The sequence below is a fragment of the Mastigoproctus giganteus genome, chromosome 7 (assembly GCF_048544385.1).
Source record: "Mastigoproctus giganteus isolate SK-2022 chromosome 7, ASM4854438v1, whole genome shotgun sequence".
NCBI lineage: Eukaryota > Metazoa > Arthropoda > Arachnida > Uropygi > Thelyphonidae > Mastigoproctus > Mastigoproctus giganteus.
Genome location: NC_143581.1, coordinates 110,999,557 through 111,023,984, shown reverse-complemented (window position 1 = coordinate 111,023,984; position 24,428 = coordinate 110,999,557). Strand labels below are relative to the sequence as shown.

The window sequence follows — 24,428 nt, the reverse complement described above, 5'->3', positions numbered from 1 at the left end:
ATCGATCATAATATTTTATTATTGAGAACAAAAAAACAAAATTATGTTTTGGAGTCCGCTAGTAATACGGGATCCCTTTTGATTGCCGTACCCCGCCTGACACTGGTCTATTCAATGAACATTTCCCTGTAACTGTTATGAAAATTTTAAATACTGCATTTTTTACAAAGTAAATATTTCAGATACTTCAGTTTTCTTTTATGAGAATGACATTAAGAAAAATAAGGATTATAGTTGATATTAAATTACATCAGAAATGGCATTAAGAAGAAGGGTCAGTGGTTTTCTTAAAAAAAGAAAGGTTATGAAATTACAATGGACAACGTTATTGCTAAGTTCCCAGTCATATTAATCAGATACTGATAAACTCCTACTTATATTTCGCTGGGTAGAAAGAGAAATCAAGTCTATCCTATACGCAAAAAAGAGAGAATTTAACGTTGAATTAAAGTATGACTACAACAGTCATTCTCATGTATAATATAATTGGCTAAATTTTGACCCGAATTCCAGACCGGAAATTTAAAATAAAACCACTGATTCTGTCAATTCTCAACAATTTCGTTTGATGTTCTACTTAAATATAAAAAACTGTGATGTTCGCAATAAGGCCATTTCTGCAGAAATGGCCTTATTGCGAACATCAAACATTAGCAACAATCATTTATAATTTAAATAAATAGATGAATAAATACTCGTTATTGTACAACGATAAAAATTAATACTACTGTTGTACAAGCCCTTCAAAGCCAGATGTCCAGGAATTAGCAATGTAAGGTAAGTTAATTATAATAAAAAAATACAAATAAAGTAAAGGTTAATTATATAACATAAAAATGAGAAATTATGCACTCTAAACTGAAAAAGAGACATTTGTACAAAACAATAATGAAGAAGATTTGAGACATTTATACAATACTAGATATCCTGGATTGAAGAAGACTGGAGAATCGTTTCACGATACTTTTTATCAGTGGGGAATCTTTTTGGATTTCAGTCGTTTTCCAGAATGATGGAGAGAGGTTGTTTAGGTAAGAACCTGTCCATTAGGCAGAATCTGTTGCTGTGAAAGATAAGTTCGAGTTTCGGGTCCAGATGGTAGCACGCGCCAAGAACATTGCTCCCCGATGTTTGGCTCGGAGATAACGCCGGCGAATATTTTCAATGCTAAGATGATATGATTCTTCTCTGCTAATACTTGTAGACAAGTCTATTTATGTGAGGCTGCTGAGTGTGGTGCATTGTTCACAAGGGAGCGAAGATTGGTTGATGCCCATTTAAGCAACCAGAATTCTGAGGAGTAGATTTTTTTACATTCATGGGAGCCGCGATGCCCAGTTTTTTCTGCCGTAGAGGATCACTGAATAGACGGTTGCACTGATGAAGTTCCGTACTGTGGAGATATCTTTAACATTAAGATGTCATGTTTTTGAAATCCAGCGAAACTTCTAAAACCGTGACTACAGGACATCTAGATGGTTACGGAAGGAGAGCTTGCCATAAAAAATAACCCCAAGATCTGTGTGGGTAAGTACATTTGGAATTGTTTTACTTCCAATGATGATCTGAAGATTTGTTGGATATAGTTTCAAGGAGTAAACCACTGGTTTACTCCTTGAAATTCATTCGGCTTCTCTGGATTTATGGAGAAGCCGAATGAACACATGTAGTTTCCAAGGTTAGCTAGCTTACTGTGAATCAAGCTGGAAGTTTCCAGACAGGAAGAATTACACTCGATGAGGATGAACACTTTGAGATCATTAGCATATCATATCCTATCGTGCCGCCAATGGCATGATTACAGCAATGAATAACAGACCATAGAGGACCACTGCCTTGTTGCACACCCACACTAATTGTTCTGGTTATTGTCTGGTTGCCAAACTCGAGGGCAACTGTCCTCGCGCGGAGGAGTGCATTCAGAAACCAGAGAAGGTCGCAATTAACGCAGAAGTGATTGTCAAGCTCATCCCCAAGCGATTCGAAATTAACTGCATCAAAAGCGGACTGAATATCAATGCATATAATCGCCATTATTCGGCTTTATCAAAAATATGTTTTTATTTGTATACCATATAATAATAAATCATGAATACAATTGTTAATCGTATTTAGCAATCGTGGACTTAAACCACGGTCCACTCAAAGAGCGTGTGTTACTGCAATCTCACTCGTAACCACTCGGCTACGTCAAGGATTTAATTTAGTCCCGGCACTCAATCTGATATTCTGTTTCTGTTATTAACAAGTTAGTTGATATAAGTAGTGCGTTACATATCAGCCGCGTTAGCAAATAAATCATTTTACTAACGCGGCTAATGCCCATCAAATAAATAAATAAATAATAATACATGATTTATTAAAAAATAATAATAAAACTAGCAAAAAAAATATGCGTTTTATGCATGAAATGAGAGCATTTTGTTTCTGCACATTCCCCATATTGTCCATTAATTCCTTCAATCAGAGCACGGCAATAAACTTGATATCCAGTGTGCTTCAGCTGCAATATACGATACATAGATAGTCTATGTGATATATATGAAAACAAACAACTTCCCGATTTCTATTGTTCCAATTTTATTGAAATTTGAAAAGGCTTGAAAAATCGTTCTATAAATAGAAAAATTTCATGAAAAGCCATTCACTGGGAGTCGAGTTATTAAATGCGGACAGGCGGACCGATCCTGACGGAAGGACATAATGAAGACAATAGGCGTTTTAGACTTATATGCCAATCGCCTATAAAGGGAGATGACGATGAGAATTCAGCATCGTTGAATTAGAATTGCTTTAGATTTGCTTAAGATGATGTTATCATTGGAATTATCCTTAATCTTGCTTAATCTAGCCAATAGCTAATTTCTTTGCTAAATGAGAAACTTTTAAATTAATAAATGTGTTATTTATAACAGCTAGATATTATACATTTCTGTTGATTTTTAAGAACCTGAAGACTTCTTTATTGGAAACACGCTTTCCTAATAAGGCCAACTCTCCTCAAAAATCTTAAATTTCTTTAAATGTATTTAAAATTTGATATTTCGATATTTGTTGTTATTATTACTAGCATCATAGCTCACTAAAGATAATCTGGACAAACTCCAACGATTTTTAAAATTTTTTGGTTGAACATAAAAAAAGTTAATGCCCTTAGAGCGACCTCATTTTATTTTTATTTATCTTAAATAGATATGCATAAAGATTTTGTTTCTAATTGCAGCTTGCAACTGTAATCTACATGCTCGAAGATGCAGGTTCAACATGGAACTCTTCAAGCTTTCAGGAAGAAAAAGTGGAGGAGTGTGTCTTAAGTGCCGCCATAATACGGCAGGGAGGCACTGCCATTACTGCAAAGAAGGTTATTATAGGGATACAACCAAGCCAATTACGCACCGTAAAGCGTGTAAAGGTAGGAGAAAAATAATTTCTAGAGCCTTTTCTAAGCAGTTATTGACCGACAAAGAGTATATTTTAAAAATCAAATTAGTAATGTGTCTATTAATAATTTTATTCTAGGCAACTGTGGGTGCATTTCGCTTATTGCCAAAATTACAACATGAAGAATATTTACTGCAAACACAAACATATTTTTTCTATTCTCTTTTTCCAACATCGATCTTTGTAAATCAATAATAAGAAGGGGAATTAACAACTTTATTATAAACACTGCCCTTAAACACAAATCTTCAAACTCAATCGAACAAGGAAATGTTGAAGTTCTAAAAACAATTAGGGAATTTAACTTATTTGGGGTTTTCTTAATAAATAAACAGATAGTGAAAATCCGCAGGCTATGGATATCATCATTATTTTTCGAATCTCTTTAAACCCAATCCAAATTGTTCCTTTTCTGTTCCTGTGCAACACGACAAGGCGTGAGCTTGTTGCACTTCCCATTCAGAGTTAAATAACATTAAGTTAGTTTTATATGGAATGAGAATCCAAGATAACCATGCATAACAGCTTTAATGCCTTTCTTAACACAACACTGCACGAATAGGCGATAATGCAACATGTATTATTATTATTTCGCGCAAAACAAGGAATCCCCCAGTTGCAATATAAATTCAGGTTCAATGTGATTATATCACTTTTGTGGAAGTGATATAATGATAAAATGGAAGTGATAAAGTCGACACAGTTATTCGGATCACAAAACCAAGCAAAGAAATAAATCTTATCTTTAGTTTAATCTGTTTTATTTAGTTTAAAATAAAATAGCAAACGAGTACGTTTAGGCCAGAAACCTCATGTTGGAGAGTTGTGGTAGCACGGCGCTTTTGTCCTGAATTGACTTCAGTTTATTTCAACTGTTGCGCCATCTTGCTTCTCACGTATTGTGCGTTTATAACTTAACCGGGTTGTTAAGATCTTCACGGTGCATACCTAAGAAACTCCACTACCAAACTATAATAATTAATAAAATTCTTTCTTTATTCATAGAAATGTAGGACGTGTCTGTGTAGTGGCATACACTTTAAACAAATAGCAAGATATGTTGCGAGTGGTGCCGTGCTTTTTTACTTATAGTGCAATACCAAGGCATAGCGAAGTGCCTCCACAATCAATCTTTTGTGGAAACGTGGTATTGTTATACGACTCAGTTATACGGATAAAACATTTTAAAAAAATAAATATGCCTCTGTTTTTATGAGTCATAATCATGACTACTCATAACTGAAAAAAAAAAAAAAAAAACAATTCTGCATAACTAGTAGTGGAAAATCATGCGAAAAGCAAACTTATACAGCATCACCAAAAATAGAAACTTCTTACATCACCTCTCTAATAGTTCCTCTTAAATTTATTCGAACTACCCACTGGCTGTAAGTAAATTTCTGCACATCTTTCCTATAACCATCTTTCCTAAATTTAAATTTGTGTCCACCTCACGTGAGTAAACTGAGCAAGAGGAAGGAAGCTATCAGCATTTAGCTTACTCAATCCGTTCAAAGCCACTTGAATTTAGACTCACACTTCAATTTAGATCTCGCTGATGCCTAGTTTCTAGACATTGCAATTTGCAGAGCTGAAGCCTTTTTTCGACCATTTTAAATACCTTTTTTTCCTCGCTAATCTCGTTGCCCATCTCTGCTCCCGTTCTCGCAGATCAATATTATTCTAAAACGAGGCTTCCATACCCGTATGCAATATTTAAGATTTGGGCTTACGATTTTCTTAAACAACGAGATAATCTACTCCTTATCTCTTCTGGCAAAATTCCTGTATAACATTGACAAAATCCCAGGAATATTCTGGCAACCTGTCTGCACCGCTTAGAACTTATAAAGATATATGCAGTATTGTGTGTAATTCAAATTATAAATCTTTATTGCAATAATAATACAGATTCATATATTGCTCTTCGCAGACACCAGGTCAGGGGTTAATAATGATAATACAATATGTAAGAGAAATGGATAAATAATAGTAATAAACATTGATAAATTAAACATATGGAAATACAGCTTAAAACTCAAAGTATAAAACTCCAAGTCATACAACACAATGTACAAAGAAGGTACAGGTTGAAAAGTTAGTAGCCAGTAAGTAAGTAAATAAATAACTTAGAAAAGTAAGTTATGTCATTTGGAATTTTTGGTTTGCGTCATTAAGGCGAGCTTCGAGGAGAATAATTAGGGAGAAGGAAGTACAATTCAAGGATGTGGTGTCTATATTCCCTGTCACAAGCAAACTTATTAAGGTCAGCATGCAAAGGCTGGGCACATTAGAGTGACTTAAAAGGCAGAAACCTGTCGGAAAGGTGGAGACGGCTGAGACGTGGGCACAGAGTAGGAGTCGCTCTGAGGGAAGGCTGAGGGACTTTTCAAGAGCACAAGTCCCAGAATGATGGTGCCAAAAACTTGCCAACGATTGTTTTGACAGTCGTGGTAAGGCGTTTCGCTCTAATCAGCGTGAGGAGCCTGTGAATTTGTATCAAACTGGCCATTTCAGTTGTCTTTAATTGTGTAGGAAATTTCTTTGTTTGTGGTCCATTTTAAGTGCCAAAACTCAGCAGAAAAAAGTGGCCTACTTGTGCTAGGGGCAGCAGACTCTCATACCTCTGCAGCATTAAAAGCGGAGAGTATACCGTGGTTTTTTATATTTTCTGGTAGTTGTGACTTCATTAATGTAATGAAAATGCTGTATGGCAATCCATCGGACTCGAGCTGCCTAAATGAGCAGCTTGTCCAAGTGTTACTGAAGCAGAGCTTAGGATAAAAAAAAAACACGAGATCAGTATGCTTATTGACGATGGGGATCGGAGAATTACACAGTGTTGGCTGAATATAAGGAGGCGTTTTCTTTAAGGAGAATATCGTAAATTCAGACTTTTCTGGATTTATTTTTAATCCAAACTGGTTGAGGTAGTTTTTGGATTCCGGGAGTATATTATTAATTGATGCTGTTATCATAAGATCATCGTGTGGAGAAGTCAGTGTGAGGAGCTTCATTCATCTGCATAACATAAGACATCATACCTGTACTCAACAAGTGGGGAGATAAGTACTATAAACAAGAACCCAGATAAGACACAGCCCTATGGTACGCCTGATGAGATATATCGTTCTTGTGCCTCGTATTACATTTGCCTATGGAATGTAAGCCGCATTCTATTTTAAAGGCGGGACGTGGAGAACTGTAGAGTGTCTCCCTTGATCTGATAATGGTCTGTAAGTAGCTTCAGCATTGCAGAAACGTTTATAGAGTCGAAAGTTGCTTCGCTGTTTACATAGGTGACTGCAAGCTTTGCTCGAGATTCAAACGCAGAGAGGAAAAATCTGGTGACGGCGGCTAAGAGGTTATTCACAGTGGATCTATGAGGAAGGCAGTAATGGATTTGAGGAAACTGATAGGGAAGAAGTTGTTTAGTTAGAACGAGGAGGAGTACCTTCTCAAGGAGTTTTAGAAGACGTCATGCGTTGGAGATTGGCTGGTAATATAATTGATAATTTAGCAAATAATGCTGCTTAGAAAAACTAATAAAACAGTTCTTTGTGAGTTATATTAATGTTGATATTATAGTAGTAAAGAGTATGATCGTTTCTGACAACTGAACAACTTTAACAACGAGTTCTTATGCTTATAGGGGTGATAAGGCTTTGTGTAAAAAAAATCGCTCTTTAAGAAATTTTAGAGTTAGATATTTTATTGTTATAAAAGAAATCAATGTGCCCCAATATGTCTCCTTCAAGCACCTGAGCCATGCTTAATCCAAATAAAGGCCGGAGGTCTGATTCGCCAAATATAGTTCTCGCTTTGAAGGAATTCATCGAGCAGTTGAATTCCATGTGGACGAGCATAATCCGGGAGATAAACGATAACGGTGATCCTTTTCTCTGATAGTAAGAAGTGTATTCTTTCCAAACAAGAACTGGCTGAGAATCAGCATTTAAATACCACCTATTTAATAAATAATAATAATAATAATTATTATTATTATTATTTAATTAATAAAAATATTAATTAAATAATAATTATTATTATTAAAGATATAAATAAATAATAATAAAATAAATAAGCGAACTTGTCCGATTATGACAAAATTGTTATCTACAGATATTAATGCTAGAGCTATTAAGAGCTAACTTTAAAAATATAGTTAGCCATACAGTGAAAGGCTGGCATTTTCTCTGAACTAGCAAAAATAAATAAATAAAAATAATAAATAAAAATACATCACAAATAATTCTTAAATATAAGTAAATATAACAAAATAAGTTACTCAGATTCATAACAAAAACAAACAAAAGGAATAAAGATCTAGATCAAAGCTTTCTCACCTTTTCGGTCCTGTACCCCCTGATCTTGGTAAACCTTCTCTTACCCACTATTCAATACGAAAGGAAATAAATCCTAGAGTTTACCATGCATACGTACATATGAAAATAAATAAATAGATTAATTAATTTTTCATGAAGATTACTTTATTTGGTACGTAACATTTTTTAGTATCATAAAGTTGTTAAATGTTTATCAGAACACAGTCAAACAAATTAATGAGACTCTCGATTCTGTTTCTTGTCAACCAACAATTTTATTCTTGATACAGTTTTTGAAAGAGATACCCGCATATCACGTTCAGCCTCCAGTTAGTTTTTCTTTTAATTTGATTGAGAAAGAACTGAAAATATGATTGGCAGAGATAAGTTATTATAAATGGTATTAAAGCTTTGTAAGCATTTAGTAAGAATGAGATAGGCTTCTCCGACATCAAAAATTTTGTAACTTCATTGATTGAAAATCAATTCGGAGTTTCCGTTATTGAGGAGATCAATTAGCTCGTCTTTCACTGGATCGTTGTCGCTGATTTTTTTTTTTTTTTTAACTCAAAATGAAAAGGGTTTCGTATCCAAACCTTATATGCCCTCGTGGGTAGCACTACTGGAAGAATCGCCGTCTTCCCCACACCAGATGGAAAAGACCTGAGTTCGAATCCGGTCGATGACGGGAGGAATTTTTATGGGCCTTTTTCACAGAGTGACTGAATAGGTCTCAGGCAAAGATAGCATGGTTTTTTCCTCCCGAAAGCTGGGTTTTCGTCTAGCAAACAGAAAATCTACCTCAGAACACACACCGAATTTACAGACGGCATATATGGAGCAATATGGCATTAATCGCCAATTCTCCTAAAACCCATCCGCTACTACTCTATTACTACCAAACCTTATTCATTTGATCAGTAGGAATTATTCCTCCAACTGTTTTTTTTTTTCAAATGCACTATAATGCTTTCTTAAACTTTCAGTTCTAGTTGATATATTAAGATTCGAAGTGAATTCATCAAGAGATTGGAAATGTGCAAAGTTATCAGACTCCACCCCTCTTCCCTAAAGAGGAGCCAATTTTTCTTGAAATGATCTGATATATTTTCTTCGGCCTCAGTAAAATGTTAACTGTGAATTAAGAATTCCAAAAATATCAGAAAGGTAAGTAAGGTGCGCCTGATAAATCACAAAGTTCGGATCTTTGAAATGTGAAGTAAAAGTGGATTCTTTTTCACATAAAAAGTAAAATATTTCCTCTGGATAGCCATCTTACTTCTTTATGAAGGTGCAGTACGGCGTGATCTGATCCAACCTCTTCACATAAAGATTTAAACACACGGGGATTCAGTGCTTCTCTGTGATAAAATTCACAACTTAACAAAAACATCGAAAAGCGGCTTTCAAATTAGGTGGAAGTGTCTTCAATGCTAAAGCATAGCAATGAAGAATGCAATGGCTGGTAATTACATTTGAGTTAACTTCTGGAACTAGAGCGGAGAAATCTGATTTTTTTTTCCAGCATAACAGGAGCACCATCAGTACAGATTGCTTCTGCTAGTTCCCATGAAAGGCCATTTGAGTATATTCTTAATAACACCTACTGCTTTTTTTTGTTTGTTTCTTTCAAGGGCTTACAAAAACGAAGTTCTTCTTTAATTTCATTCTGATGTATATACCAAGCAAAAACAAGAAGCTGTGCACAGTTGGAAACGTCAGTTGGTTCATCCAATTGTCAACCAATTTTTGCAGGACTTTCCTTGATTTCCTCCACCCTGTACACGTCTTCTGACATGCCTCGTATCTGGTCATAAATCGTATTATTTGATAATGGAATTTGTGCAATTTTCTGTTTTTCTTCTTTACCATACCTCAACTCAACCATGTCCATAGCAAACGGCTTCACTAATGTCTCAACAATTGTATGTGGTTTCTGTTCTTTGCCAACCCTCGATGCGACGTAATACTGGCTTACAGTGCCTGGCTTCTTCGGGAGAATAAATGCATGGTCATACTCTTTCCGTATTGCGATTGTTTTATTTTAAATGAGGACTCTGAATAGTTAGAATGTTCGCGGATGAACATTCTGAAGCTGCTCTCTGAGCTTATACGTCCATTTCTTTCACAATCTTGGAGTAAATTGTGGTTTTCGCAAGCAATCTCTGTCAAATGCAAAAGTAAACCCGTATTGATATGATATTATCTTTATTTGCACATGAATTTGATTGCATATATGAATTCTGGTAACAGCGTTTCTTTGACATGGTCAATCCTTGGACCTGCAAAAAATAATATTTTAGTGTATATAACTCCTAATCAGGTCGCCCCTCAGATGTCTGGGTCGAAATACTAGATTATAGAACCCAAGAAGCTCTTGATTTAAAAAAAAAAATAGCTCCTACGGTGTCCTTAACCAATCTTGCCACTCTTTTCTTGTATCCACGTCTTTTCTAAAATGGTGGTCTCCAAGCTTGTATGCTTGTTTACTGATGTGGTTCACCATTGCTTTAGACAAAGAGATGATTCCATAATATAGAGTAATCATTTCTTTGTCTTTACTAACAAAGTTATTATATATCACTAACAGAATCACGTAAGCGGTCCTAGTTGAGTAACTATTCAGAGAGCTACATATTTTAGTGTATAGTTACTCTCCCTTTTCATTATCGGACAATCTTAAGTCAAATGCAGCTAAAGTGGCTATTCTATGTTTACTGATACTCATATATAAAGCCTTACATTATCAGCCCATCCAAACAATTTATGTAGGTCTTCTTGAAGAAGCGTTCTGTATGATAACCAAACTATTTAGAAATTAAATATAACTTAACTACTTGAACATCAGTATTCATAATAAATATTAAAAACGTCTACCGCCTTAGAATGTGGGATCCCACCCATATCATTAGTCCATGAAGAACAGTGGCCATGTATAATTACTTTATATTCTGCCACTTAACCAAACCTTTTTCCCACAGTAGTTGTAGCAGTACTTTTTCCCTAATGCCATCTTACACAATTTATACAGTAATCACTCATGTAGCACTATAAACCTTACGGAAATCTACGTGACTGGTGTTAAAACTATTCTTTTCTACCAATTCGTTAATAACAACTTCAAAGTAGCTAATAAAATTAGTTACCCATGACCTTGCAAAGCCATCCTGCGATTCCCTTATAAGTCAGGAAAAAACTCATCAATGGACTGTTCAACATCACAGAGTGAGTTTGGCTGATATCGGCAGCTTAGACAAGTTTGCATTAAATTAGAACATTCATATCCGCAATCGTGGAGCCATTTTTTTTTGTCTCAGCCTTCCTCAAACCTGGAAAAGAACAGTCCTGAATAACTGCCGATCATTATCACCTATCAACTCCTTAAGCAAATTATTGAAAAAAATGGTTCATAAGCGACCCATTTTGTCTACAAACAAAACGCCTCATGAAATACAATCAATATGGGTTTTGTCAAAACATATATACCGTGGATATGATCAAATATCCAGTGTACATGGATATGATCAAATAGCCAATGTATATGGATATATTCATGGTACGTGTTACGGATTTTTGCTTCAGCTTTAGTGATCAAAGCTGAGGCAAACATCCCTAATACATTCAGATATTCATCCGTAACGCTTTCAACATAAAAGAACATTTAATTGTGGTAATCTCAATGCAGATAAAGCAATCAACACGTGATGATACGGCATGCTTGGCGAACTACATTCATTAGGCTTACAGCGACTTGTCTAGTACAAAATTTTACTTCGCAGAACCTTACAGGTACGTTTAGAAAGGTACTATCTTGTTCATCCCTTCAAGAAGAAAGTATTCCTCTAGGTCCAATAGTTAGTGCTGCTTCGTTTGCTATTCCTGTAAATAATATGACGAAGGATGTTTCAAATACCGTAGAAACGTTTGTACCAGACGATCTCGCAAACTCAAGTCATTTGCAAAATTTGTACTCCATTGAGAAACAGCTCCAAATCATAACCAATAAAATAGGGGTTTTCGGTCGCTTCTCCGAACGTAAATCTACGGTTATTCATCTCTGCGAAACGAGGTGCCAGCACCCAGAATCTGAACTACTTTTCAAATTTTATACCCCCTTAAGACTGTAATTTTTGAATTTGTTTTCTCTATCTATTTGTTGAGCAAATATATAGGAAGTTACAAATACACATCAATCCATAAACTTCCTGTGCTGTTACTGCGTCACATGCTTATGACATAGTGGATTGTCCAATAGGTTGTGCAGTTACCCCTGATTATTTTGAGCATTGTATATATAAGTTATGATTTTGCAGTAAACATTTTGATATTGTTCAACATGAACAAATACTGCACAGATTGGAGCAATGTGGCATTGGAAGAAAATTATTTTAATGGAATAATGAATGGTTAAGTAGCAGAAGACGGTCCATGAAAAGTAGTGGCCATTAATAGCCACTGCTTTTCGTGGGCTAATGCTATTGATGGAGACCCTCAAGATTCGACGAAGAATCTGTGATTGTTTTTAATATTTATTCACGATATAGATGAAGGCATATCAAGTTTAACTTTGTTAGTGGCAGTAATCAGGAAGTGCTACTCCAGTAAGACATAATTTAACGAGATGGGCTGGAAAGTGGCAATTGAGGTTCAACACTGCAAATTTCAACAATGCAAATTTCTGTACTGCATTTATCAGTACCTTTCAATTTTGGGTAGCAGAAACCCCAGTAATAACTTTTTATACAGAAAAATACACCAGTTGGATAGCACGACACACAAAGTAGTGGAGACTGAAAAAAAAATAGAGTAGGTGAACAGTCCGACATGAATTTCTCTGAGCGGTTTAGGCAGGCTGCTAGGACAGCTGATTGGATTCTGTCAGTGATGTGCAGGAATTTTTCAAGAAAGAACAAAGAGATAATTATCCAGTGGTATTAGGCAATTGTTACGCTGCATCATGAGTACTGCATACTGTTCTGTAAGCCTCATTTTAGGGAGGATGTGAACCTGTTGGAATTGGTACATGGAGGAGCAATAAGATTAGTTTGTGAGGGGCACAAAAGAGTACTCCTACCGAGAAAAATTTTCCTGTGTAAATTGAAGCTTCTCTGGAAACTAGTCACCTGTGGGGAGACCTGATTGAAGTTTTTTTTTATAGAATTAAGTGGGTTGAGATGGATCTAAATGGTGGTGGAATACATTTTCTTTCTCAGAAGACATGAGGGGACATAAATTTAAATTGAAACGACAGGATGGTTGCAGGATAGATGTGACAAAATTTTCTTTCCGGTAGAGAGTACTTCATTGCTGGAGCAAACTTCCATGTGGTGTTGCAGAAACGGATAATTTGAATAAAATTTAAAGAAGTTATTTAAACAAATTATTGAAAGGTATGGATAAATGAAGATTTTTTTTTTTGCTATAAACTTATCTCCTTTAATCATTTTGTCACTAGTATTACTAACCAGTATACGTGATGGATTCAAATAATGGTTCGTTGAAGAACATACTACCATGATTGTTGTTGTTGGAATATATTTATTGCCATCATAAATTTCGTATTTAATTTTTGGTATCTAAAGAAGTACATTGGCTTGATTAGTTATCAAGAATAAAAAAAATAGATAAATAAAATAAAAACAATATTTGTTTTTAATTTTCATTCGCGGTTTACTACCCTGTAGCATAGAAATAAAAATAATTTCAATAACTGATTTTGAGAAGTCTTTTGAAGCTTACGCTTTTGTTCTGCATGTAAGGAGTTACAAGATTCGAACGTGCCAGTGGTCGTGGGAAGCCGCTTATCTTGGATGAGAGAGAGAAAAACAGTACTATTTATGAAGCTCTGCCTCCATCTCTCAGTCGCTCTTTTTTTTCGTATGTCTGCACATAAATGTGCTGCGGAACTCTACGTGAAGTTTCTTTTCACGTCTCTAGGATGTGTAAATAAAACACCAACGAAGCAGGGTAAGATATTATCACCTGGTGGACAGGGAAAATATTTATGATCTCAGTAATCCACTTTGTACATCTCACGGCTGTCAAGAGGCACAACAGTGGATAGAAGTCTTTTAAACTTATCCTACTATACCGGAAAGAGTGTGCGTGCCCATTTGCTAATGTCATCGTTTCAAAAGATGAAATCGCTTTAACAGTCTTGAAAGTAAAAATTATTAAAAAAATATAATAATAAATCTGTAGAATAATGTAAATCAAGTTAATTAAAAGAACTGTTCTTTTCGATTTAAAGGGTTAAAATGAATATAGCTATAGTTGTTACTTTTTTTTTAATCTTCCGTTATTTACATATTGTACTTGGTGTTTCCTGCCAGCCTTTGGCAACCCTGCCATGCATTATCTTACAGGTTAAAAGTTTGGAATATCATACAGAAAATCAGCACAAGACAATCACTTCAATATAATCAATCCTTTACAATGTTGTAACTCCAAAATGCTCTAAATAAATCAATAAATGGGACATTAGAGTCTGATGGGATTTATTACCCGATGCTGCAACACCTAGAGTCCTAGACAAAATGCATTAAACTTCCTATTACTTTTTCTGAATCGGTTCTTCTCCGAAAGTTACTATCCTCGCTCATGGCGTCATTCAACAGTACTAGCTTTTACTTAAGGTTAAATTATAGACTTGCATGGATTGTCTGGGCAAAACATTAGAAAAGATAATACACAATAGACTTGTATGGTACCTAGAATCCCACTCGATCATCAGTTGTAATCAAAACGGATTCTCAAAAATCGATCCACGTTAGACCTTATGGTGAATGCCAAGTGCAACATACAGAACACCTTTATCCAAAGTGAACATCTTGTCGGGGTATGCCTGGACATTGAAAAAGCATTTGACACCACCTGGCGGTATGGCATTGTGCAAGACCTGTATGCCATAAGACCCCGAGGTCAACTCCCGACGACCACAGAGAGTTACCTTAAAAATAAAATTTTTCAAGTGAGTTATCGTAGCGCTGTTTCGCAATCTCTTGTCCAAAGAGATGATGTGCCACAAGGATCGGTACTCAGCGCTACACTCTTTGCTATTAGAATAAATAGTTTAGCGCAGGTAATTCCAGGTAACGTAGATATCTATCTTTAGCCGATGACCTTGCAATATCTTGCCATTCCCAGAATACGCGTTCCATTAAAAGACAGCTGCAGTCACAATAAATAAAACAGTGTCATGGACTTCACGTAATGGTTATCGTCTATCGGTTTCCAATAATACACTTTTATAAAAAGCGTCAACTACATCCGATACCAATTATCAGCAATATCCGACTCTTGGATATGAGTTTTGACATCAAACTGGCATTCCAGTAACATACACTACAAACCCGAACTATCTTTATGAAAAAGCTGAATATACTTGAAGTGATCCCATCTGTATTCTACTTCACTTATACTGTACTTCACCTATACCGAGCTTCGATCAGATCTCAATTAGATTATGGGCCCCAGTTTATGATTCCGCTCGAAAGACGCTGTTAGCATGTCTCAATCCAGTACAATATAGTGCGCTCAGGATTGCTTTTGGGACGTTTAAGACATCATCAGTCCAAAGCCTATTTATGTATTTCGGGAATTTCTGATGAAATAAAGTTACTTTTCCCCATACTGACTGTTGTGAGCATTTGATTTGGGAGATGATTGATTGTAGTTTCGAAAGGTTCTGATTCTGATCACTTCTCTGAGCAATTTGGGAGCCGTTTTTTCTTAATATTGTCCATGCAATGTAATATCTGCATATATCGATCAGGTACTATAGTAATAGTATTCGCCATATAATGGAAGGAAGCCACAGGCTGCACTACCAAAAAAAAAAAAAAAGAAGAAAATAATTCAAATTATATGCTTCCCACCTCATATAGGTACCTATCCAATTGACATTTGAATTTATCACTGGCTAAAAGAAATCCTTCTACAATCTAGTCTAAACCTCTGTATTTATGGCCCTAGTTCTGGAATTCTTTTTAATCGTGAAAATTCCACCTGCATTAATTTTACTAACCCCTCACAGAGCCTTACAAACCTCAATCAGGTCACTTCTGAGGTGCCTGGCTAACAAGCTCTGTTAGCCCACATAATCGTATCTTTCCTCATGTGGTTCGCTGATCTCACCATGCGAGTTGCCCCTCTTTGGACCTTTTCAAGAAGCTCAATGCCTTCATACTTGAATACAGTATTCCTAGTTTGGTCATACAATGGCCTTATACAGTGGATTTATGACCTCCCTATCTCTACAGGATAATGTTCAATAAATCATCGATAGGACACCATGGAACTTTCTGGCTGCTTGTTTACGCTGCTCAAGAAACTTCATAACTGCCGAATCGTAACTCCCAGATCGCTTACTTCCTCTACTGTTTTCAATTCAACCCCACCAGGTGTATAATTTATTTTAGGGTTGCTGTTCCCCAAGTATCAGCCCTTGCATTTTGCTGCATTAAAACATAGCTTTCTAACCATTTTTGAAGTCTGTTCAAATCATCCTGAAGGAGCGCTGCTTGGTACCGATCATTAACGACTCTTCCTATCTTTAAGTTATCTGAAAATTTTGACATCATGCCTTCTATCCTTTCTTCAATGTCGTTGATTAAAATCAGAAAAAAGTGGTCTAAGAACGAATCCTTGAGGGACCCCACTCCTGACGTTACACCAATCTGCAGAATATCCATTAATCACAACGCTCTTCCTTCTGGCCTGCAGATACCGAGAAATCCTTCTTGGAATCTTTCCAGTAATCCCAATATGTTTCATCTCATACAGTAATCTCTCATGAGGGACTGAGTCAAATGCGTGGCTAAAATCCAAATATGCTATGTCGATATTGTTCTCTACATCCAGCTCATGACTAACTGAGTCAAAAGTTAGTTAAACTAACTTTTAACTAACTTTACTAAGTTAGTTAAACATGATTTTCCCTTAATAAAACGAATTCTGTTTAAATGTTCCTCCCTAGACTGCACTTTTAATCATTGCCTCTAAGATTTTCCTTACCACTGAAGTCAAAGTAATCTGTCTTTAGTTATCGACTTCACTCTTAAAATCACCTTTATGTATTGGCTACACGCTGGCATTTCTCCAATTCTAAAGAATCTCTCCGGAGTCCAAATATGCCCTCATAATTAACTTTAGTAGTTCAATACACTCCCTGGTGGCCTCCCTCAAAATTACTGGTTTTATGCCATCTAGGTGGTAGATGACTTTCGTCAACCGGTGAAATACCACCACTTTGCTTATTGGAGGCTTGAAGTGGTGAAACCCATGTTTAGTCTCTAGAGCAAAGTTTCCGGCATCCCCCCCCCATACCTTTCGTGATTGGGGTTTTCATAAAAAAAAAAAAAAAACCTCCGGTAGCGTCACGCACCTTTATTTTCGAAAGTTTTTTTTTTTTAATAAACAGCGAGCTGTAATTTTGAAATCACTAATTTCATATGGCTCAGCCTGATTCGCACTTTCTCTTTTCAGTATGGCGGGTCTTTCGTCAGTAAAGATAAATGCAAAGTACAAACCTATTTAATCCATCAGCCTTGGACTCCCTAACCTTATTTATGGCGTTATTATAGATTAACTTGTAAATGTTGTAGGAATAAGTACTTTTCGTCACTCTATAACTATCCCATTTTGTCTCTTTCTGCTCTAATTGACCGGCCAGCTCGGTATTCATCTGATCTGCACCCTCCTCCTGTAATATTTTCTTAATTGTATGTACGTGTTCGTGGCTTCTGTGATTTTTGCTTTAGATATATTCCATAATTCAAATGTATTCGCCCTCACTCTGCAGTCAGACCAATTAATAGATGCCATATTAGTGCCTTAAACTGCCAAAGTCCCATTTGACAGTTTAAGGTGAAGTTAAAATCTTTACCTTTAACTGCTGCAACATCTTTCTTGATCTTCCAAGTGATGATTGCATGATTACTACCAGACAATGGTTACTGTACTTTAATCCCTCTGACATAATCGGATTCGTGAGTACTGATTAGGTCAAGAAACTTCTCACCCCCTAATATTTTCTCTAACATGCTAGTAGAAATAATAATACTCTAATTTATTTTTAAAATAAATTTCCGCATGGTGAATTTGTCTCCTACTTATTCCAGTCAATCTGGGGCAGACTGAAGTCAATAATAATAAGATATCTGTGCGCTTGCGTGCCCATTTCATCAGTAGAGGCTCTCGTCATATTCTTCACAATGTATTGGACTGCAGATTACTCCCACTCTCATTATACCTTTGCTTCCAACACGGATTTTATGCCGCAGACGTAACTTCATACTCAACAAAAGCGCTTTTCGTTCTGAGGTTCCTTATGATAAGAAGCATGACCCCATCACCCCATCTATCTCCCCTATTTTTATCAAATACATCATAATTACATAGTGGAACTCGTTATTCCCAATTTTCGGGTGGCACCACTTTTCTGTTAGCCCTATCAGATCAGCATTAGTTGTCCTAATGAGAAGTTCAAATTCAAGCCATTTTACTGACAACATTACTGTAGACATAGTTAACACTAAGTATTCTTCTATAGTTTACTACCCTGACACACCCCTTAAGGTTACTTTAGGTTTATTTGCCTAGCTTTATCTTCCCGCTCATTTGAAATGTTGCTACGCTCAGAACGTCTTGCCCACATGGATGTTACAGCAACTAAAAAGGATTCTTGAGGTGACTGCCAGCATTACTTTGATCCATATGATCACGTAAACACGGATTATATTACTTATACAATTTTTGTCGAGCAGTGACGCTCAACAAAGCGTGAAGAGGAACGATTTCTGAAGTGACCACAAAGAGCTCCATAATTTCGACGGGAAAAGGCAAGCTGATTTCGATAGCACAAGAATTTTTAATGAATTAGACAACGTACAAGTTTGTGCAAAAGCAGCATATTAATACGCAGAAATTCCAAAAAAAAAACAAAAAAAAAACGGCATTGTTTTGTTATATCTCCTATTGTGAATACTTTCACAACGAGTTGCCATGGTATTGCACTACTTCGAATAAGTAACGCTTCACCAATGGAGAAGACTATCGTTACTTATTCTAGGCGGACACCACTACCCACCGTTTGAAAAATGGTATGGGATAAGATACTTTGTTATCCACATACTGTCCCTATTAGACTTAGGAAAACAAAAAAGAAAGTGATAGTAGGAGAGGAAGAAGAAGAAATGCCGTCGAAAGAGGAAAGGAACAGTTACTTCTCACACTCATTGAACTCAAATACTCATGAATCCCCGAATAGGCAACGCTTCCCCATTAGGGAAGCCTGTTGTTACCTATTTGCGGTTACGAGGGCCTCATCCAGACCAGCATTATAAGAAAAGTTTTCTGAACATTTTTACTGCTGATGGCAAATCTAAACTACATTTTTAATTAAAATTTTGAATAGTTACTTGAGAATGCGTGACTACCCCACTGGTACAGAAAGGAAGGAATTTTTACGTAACCAAGTGGTTGGCGGGGTAACAGGCCAATAAATCTAAAATCTCCACGGACTAGCCAACCGTGATCCTTTAGTGACTTTTTCGTAGTTTTAAGTGTGCAGAATAGGCGTCTGCGCAGTAGCACAGTGGTATCGTCACTGTCCTCCCCACACCGGGTGGAAAAGGACTAGGTTCGAATCCCGTCGATGACGCGAGGAACTTTATTGGGCTTTTTTCATTCCGTGGCTGAGTTAGTCGGTCTCAGGCGTAGATAGCAAGGTTTTCCCCCAGAAACTGGGGTTTTTCGTCCAGCAAACAGACAAATCGACCATAGAATACACGCAATTAACAGGCATAATACACAGCACGGCAGATGAATTTAATTATTCGGGTGGCCTAGTTTTTTTTTTTTTTTTTTTGTGCAGAATAGAGTACAGTCAAGAATGCATGCTTTCTTTCCAGTTTGAATGACAATTCTTTTGAGCTTTGCTTCGATGATTCATTAAACAGACTCCACCCTGTTGGCTGCTATAAGATTCCAAAAACCTTCATAACCGCAGAATTGTTGCAATATATCATTGAGCCTTCTTAGAAAAAATAGAGAACCAATTCTTTTACACGACTTCTATACGATGATATGACTGTCCCCGAGTTAGAAGATGCTTGGATCTGCTAGCCCTCTTGACTCTAAAAGCTCTGCAGGTCCTTTGGGAGTAGATTTAATTTTCACACAAAATCGTCGAGGTCCAGAGTTGTGAATTTCTTCGTTACAATAATTTATCATTCTCTAGATCACAAACGTCGGATTCAGGATCTGATGGCATATGTTCCAGGACAATTGGTGTAGGTGGTACCCGTAGTTCTGTCCTTAGTCTTTACAGCTGAGTAATATTATGAGGTACACAATGCTCTACCTGTTCTTCGCGCTATGGCCTGCTGCATTTAAGGAACAGACGTAGTAGTCATTAATATAGTCCCTAGTTTTCCCCTGCACCACTGGAATAACAAATATCATGGCTTTCTTTTTACCACGTTTCCACAACTGCTAGTTCTCCACGTATGTACCTTAATGGGAACCAACTTTTATCTTGGTCACCTAATGCAATTCCAAAATATGCGACATATATTTTTCACAAATTATGTTATATCTTACCTATGGTTCCTCCACAACATAGTTACTACAAATCTAATAAAATATATTTGGAGTGTTCACCTAACTACAAGTTACTGCAAAGACGGAATATGAAAATCAATAAAATTAAGAGCAGACACTAGTTGGTAGGACTGCACCAGAAAACAACTGAATTCGGGAGAAACACTTTCGCAGGTTTATATAGCCACCTTACTTGCAGGTCTTTACATGTTCAAACACTTTTGTGCACGTCTCTACCTCAGTCACAAAGGAAATGCTACGCATATCACGTATATATAGAATGTGTTTCTAAGAAAACTGTTTGTAAAGAAGCTATATGTGATAGGTAAATACAGTTTGGATTTTTAGAATTGGCACAGAACATCTTAAATTTTGGAAATATCAAAATCTATGCAAACCAGTATAATCAATTTGGCTTTCGGAAAAATTGATGATCATTGGATATTGTGGATAAGGGTGAATCAAACATGAGGAATGCATTTACCAGAAAACGAATATCTGCTCTTGTTAGTTATTCATCTAGAAGAAGAAGAAGAACTCTTTATTGCATGCCGTACACAATACCCTTCACGGCTAAAAGCCAGGGGTTTACAGTAAAGGCTAATACAAGGTTACAAAGTCTAATATAAGGTTACAGAGGCTAATACAATATTACAGTAAAGTCTAATATAAGGTTACAGAGGCTAATACAATATTTCAGTAAAGGCTAATACACTGTGATAAACAAGGATGAGATAAGAGAAAAAAATAATATTACTAATTATACAAGTGTAGGAAACCGAATGAAAAATTTACATATGAACATATATACACAACAGATGTTAAATTTACATATGAGCATATATACACAACAGCATGTCATCATGTTCAATTATTCTCCAGGGAGCAGTCCTTTTACAGTGCTGGATTCATCTGAGCAGGCGCAGAAAGTTGGAACATTTAGTGAGGGATCCACGGGAGTGATGGACAGGTCCTTGGGAGCAGGTCCTAGTGTCCTGTGACGTGGTCCTGAGAAGGAAGTGGATGGAGTAAGTTCTGTCTGTATTTTTTATCCAATGCGAACTTGTAGAGGTCGCCATCCAGGGAGTATATGTACTGCAGCATTTGCACGGGTAAGAAGCGATCGGATAACTTTAACCGGTTTGGGGTGGCCTGGAGGACTGGATTGGCCCGAAGGCTTGGGACTAGGATCCTCCAACCGCAGTTAGCCCAGAAGTCTGGTTCCGAAATAATGCCAATCATCATTTTTACAGAAAAGACGAGTCTTCTCTCATGGATAATGGCAGGAAGACGTCTGATGTTTAGAGCTGCTGCCATCTGGGTGGGTGGTCCTTTGTGCAGGGGGAAGCCGGAATTTCCATGTGGCCCACTTCAATAGCCAAAATTCTCCTGCAAAAATCCGTCTTAGATGCGTTGCGGCAGTTGAGGTCCAGACTTCTGCTCCATAAAGAATGACCGGATAGACACATGTCTTGATATACCTGCACCCAACGGCCTGGTCATGGACATGCATAAGTTGTTGCTTAAGCATCCACCGGAGTCGACAGAATTTTTTTTGCAGGTGGTCTGTGTGTGGTAGAAAGGAGAACTTCTGGTCAAAAATACTCATGGCTTGACCTAGAGAAACTCATGGCTTGACCTAGAGAAAGGCTTCAATAGTCTCATGGCTTGACCTAGAGAAAGGCTTCAATAGTAAATGGCGCTGTAGCGCCTTAAGAGACCTCATTTCCAATGATCTGAAACGCCAACTACCGTATTTTATTCAAAGCTTGCTTCAAAACAAATCATTACAAGTTCTCTCTTGAATAGGTTCTCTTTCCAACCTTTTTATAAAAAAAAAGCTCCTATGATGCTTTATTCTCAGTGCCACCTTATTTACAAAACGAATAAACCAAGAATTTCCAACAATATTTTTCGAAAATTGTAGATTCACAACTCAACGCCGACGAACTAATCTTATCTTGCCCGGAATATGAACTTCATTGTGAGATATTGGAAATCTCAATAAATATGACTGAATTATGGATAAAAAAAAGAAAACAAATAGTATATCTAACCAAAAATCTACGACCATGCGTAACAAGCGCAAGATGTGTCCTGAACCTAAGCTTCGTCTAGCTCATTGTCCTTTTCCAAACATGAACGGCGTTCCTTTACTAGATGTAATTTTTGAAAACAAAACTATCTAAATTAAAAAGTCTTTGGCTAGGAATACGAAGAAAAGTGGCAAACAGTTCTTTGTTCCTGTAGACACTAGAAAGAAAAGAATATGCCACATTGGCACACTAGATATCAATGGCCTATTAATAATCGTCTTCTAGTTACTGAGAAGCTGAATAAATATTTTACACCGACATTCACACATGAAGTGTTTAGGGATGAGCATGCCAGAAGTAGAGCAACTTTTAAATGCAAACTAAATGATTTTGTTATGATTGGAAGAGAAATTGTTGAAGCTTTTAAATTCTCTATGGACTGGAAATGTCCGAATATTTCTTCTGTTCATAAAGGAGGATCAAAGAGAGCAGAGGGTATCTATACACCTGTAAGCTTCACCACTGGTTCAGTTAAAATAATGGAACCAGTGATTTAAAAAAGTAATAAAGGGTCATCTTGACAGGAATGTGGTTATACGATAATAAGAGCATTGATAATGATATTAATCAGAAAAGATTGTCTGACCAATATGACTGGTATTATTAGGAAATAACAAAGGAACTCGATGTAAAAAAGAATAATAATTTTGATATATAGTATACTTAGATTTCAGAAACTCTTTTGATACTTTGGAACAGTGTGGCATTACATTTTTAATGTAGTAGGGTTTTAGGAGCATCGGCAATTAAAGCGATATTGCTCCATATATGCTGCCCTTAAACTGCGTTTGTTTTGAGGTCGATTTTCTGTTTGCTGGATAAAAAACCATGCCACCCTCGTCTGAGACCAACTAACTCAACCACGTTGTGGAAAAACCCCATAAAAATTCCTCTCGTCATCTAACTCGAACTCGGATCTTTTACACCCATATAGAGAGGACGGCAATTCTACCAACTGCTACCCACGAGGGCTGTGGCATTAGAGAAAAGCTACTGCTATGTATAACGGGATGGATGGTTGCATGGAAGAAGACACAGTGGTTATCAGAGGGCACTGCTCTTCTTTTTCTGTTGTTATTAGTGGAATTTCATTAATAACAACTGTGAAAACAACTCATCACCTAAAAATCCCTTAATAAAAAATAACATTTGAGCTGGTACGTCTCCATGAACACTGGCAAGCAATTATTTTCTGTTTAATCTTAGGCCCACTGGCGTTCTAGGAAATGAATGAGCAGACCATTCTGCCAAACATCCGTCCAGCACAGCCTCAGCATATTTTCTAGTGCCACATGCTGATCATAAATACCATCTATGTACGTACAATATGTAAGAAATAATGGACACGTTTATGGCAAGTGCAAACACATAATAGTTCTTTCAATTTAAACCTGGACTACAGTTATGGACCTTTAGCATCTGCAACAAAAAATAAGTATTTCTATCCAGAGCCCGAACGAGTTATGCTTAGCTCATTCACTCAAGTTATTCCCTTACACGAAATGATTCTCCGCAGCTTAAACACTGCCGGACATCGCTGCCAATAAAGTTCTCTATTTGATGCCTTATTCAACAACGCTCAGTTCCTCCAATCAGTTTCCTTTCACATATCAATAATATTTGTCATTTAATTTGCAAATGCAATGAAGATGGGTTTATTTAAATTAGTTATATCTAATCATATCTAATCTCCAGCCATACCTAATCTCCGATTCGTGGTCTTCTACGCATATGCGTGAAGACAAATAATCCCTATTCATGCTCACCCCTATTGAGTAATTTTCATTCTTGTAACACGACATAGGGTCGAAAAGTCTTCTCAGCTTCAGGAAGAAAAATCGTTTTGCAATATTTTGATTAAATTCTTTTAATTAATTTTTTACTTAATTTTTAATTGTAATGTAATATTTTCGATTTCTTAATTTAATTTTTACTGTAATGTTACATTCGTTTTAATTTCTGA

At 36.5% G+C, this 24,428-nt stretch overlaps 1 protein-coding gene across 1 annotated transcript in view; it reads left to right on the top strand.

The window, feature by feature from the left end:
* The window catches only part of LOC150083146 (netrin-1-like), a 283,410-nt gene that overhangs the window by 192,253 nt on the left and 66,729 nt on the right, over window positions 1–24,428 (top strand). Inside the window, exon 2 of the mRNA XM_090377071.1 lies at window positions 3,224–3,412. Within this exon, the coding sequence (XP_090233197.1) occupies window positions 3,224–3,412 (189 nt within the window). The remainder of the gene's footprint in view (window positions 1–3,223; window positions 3,413–24,428) is intronic.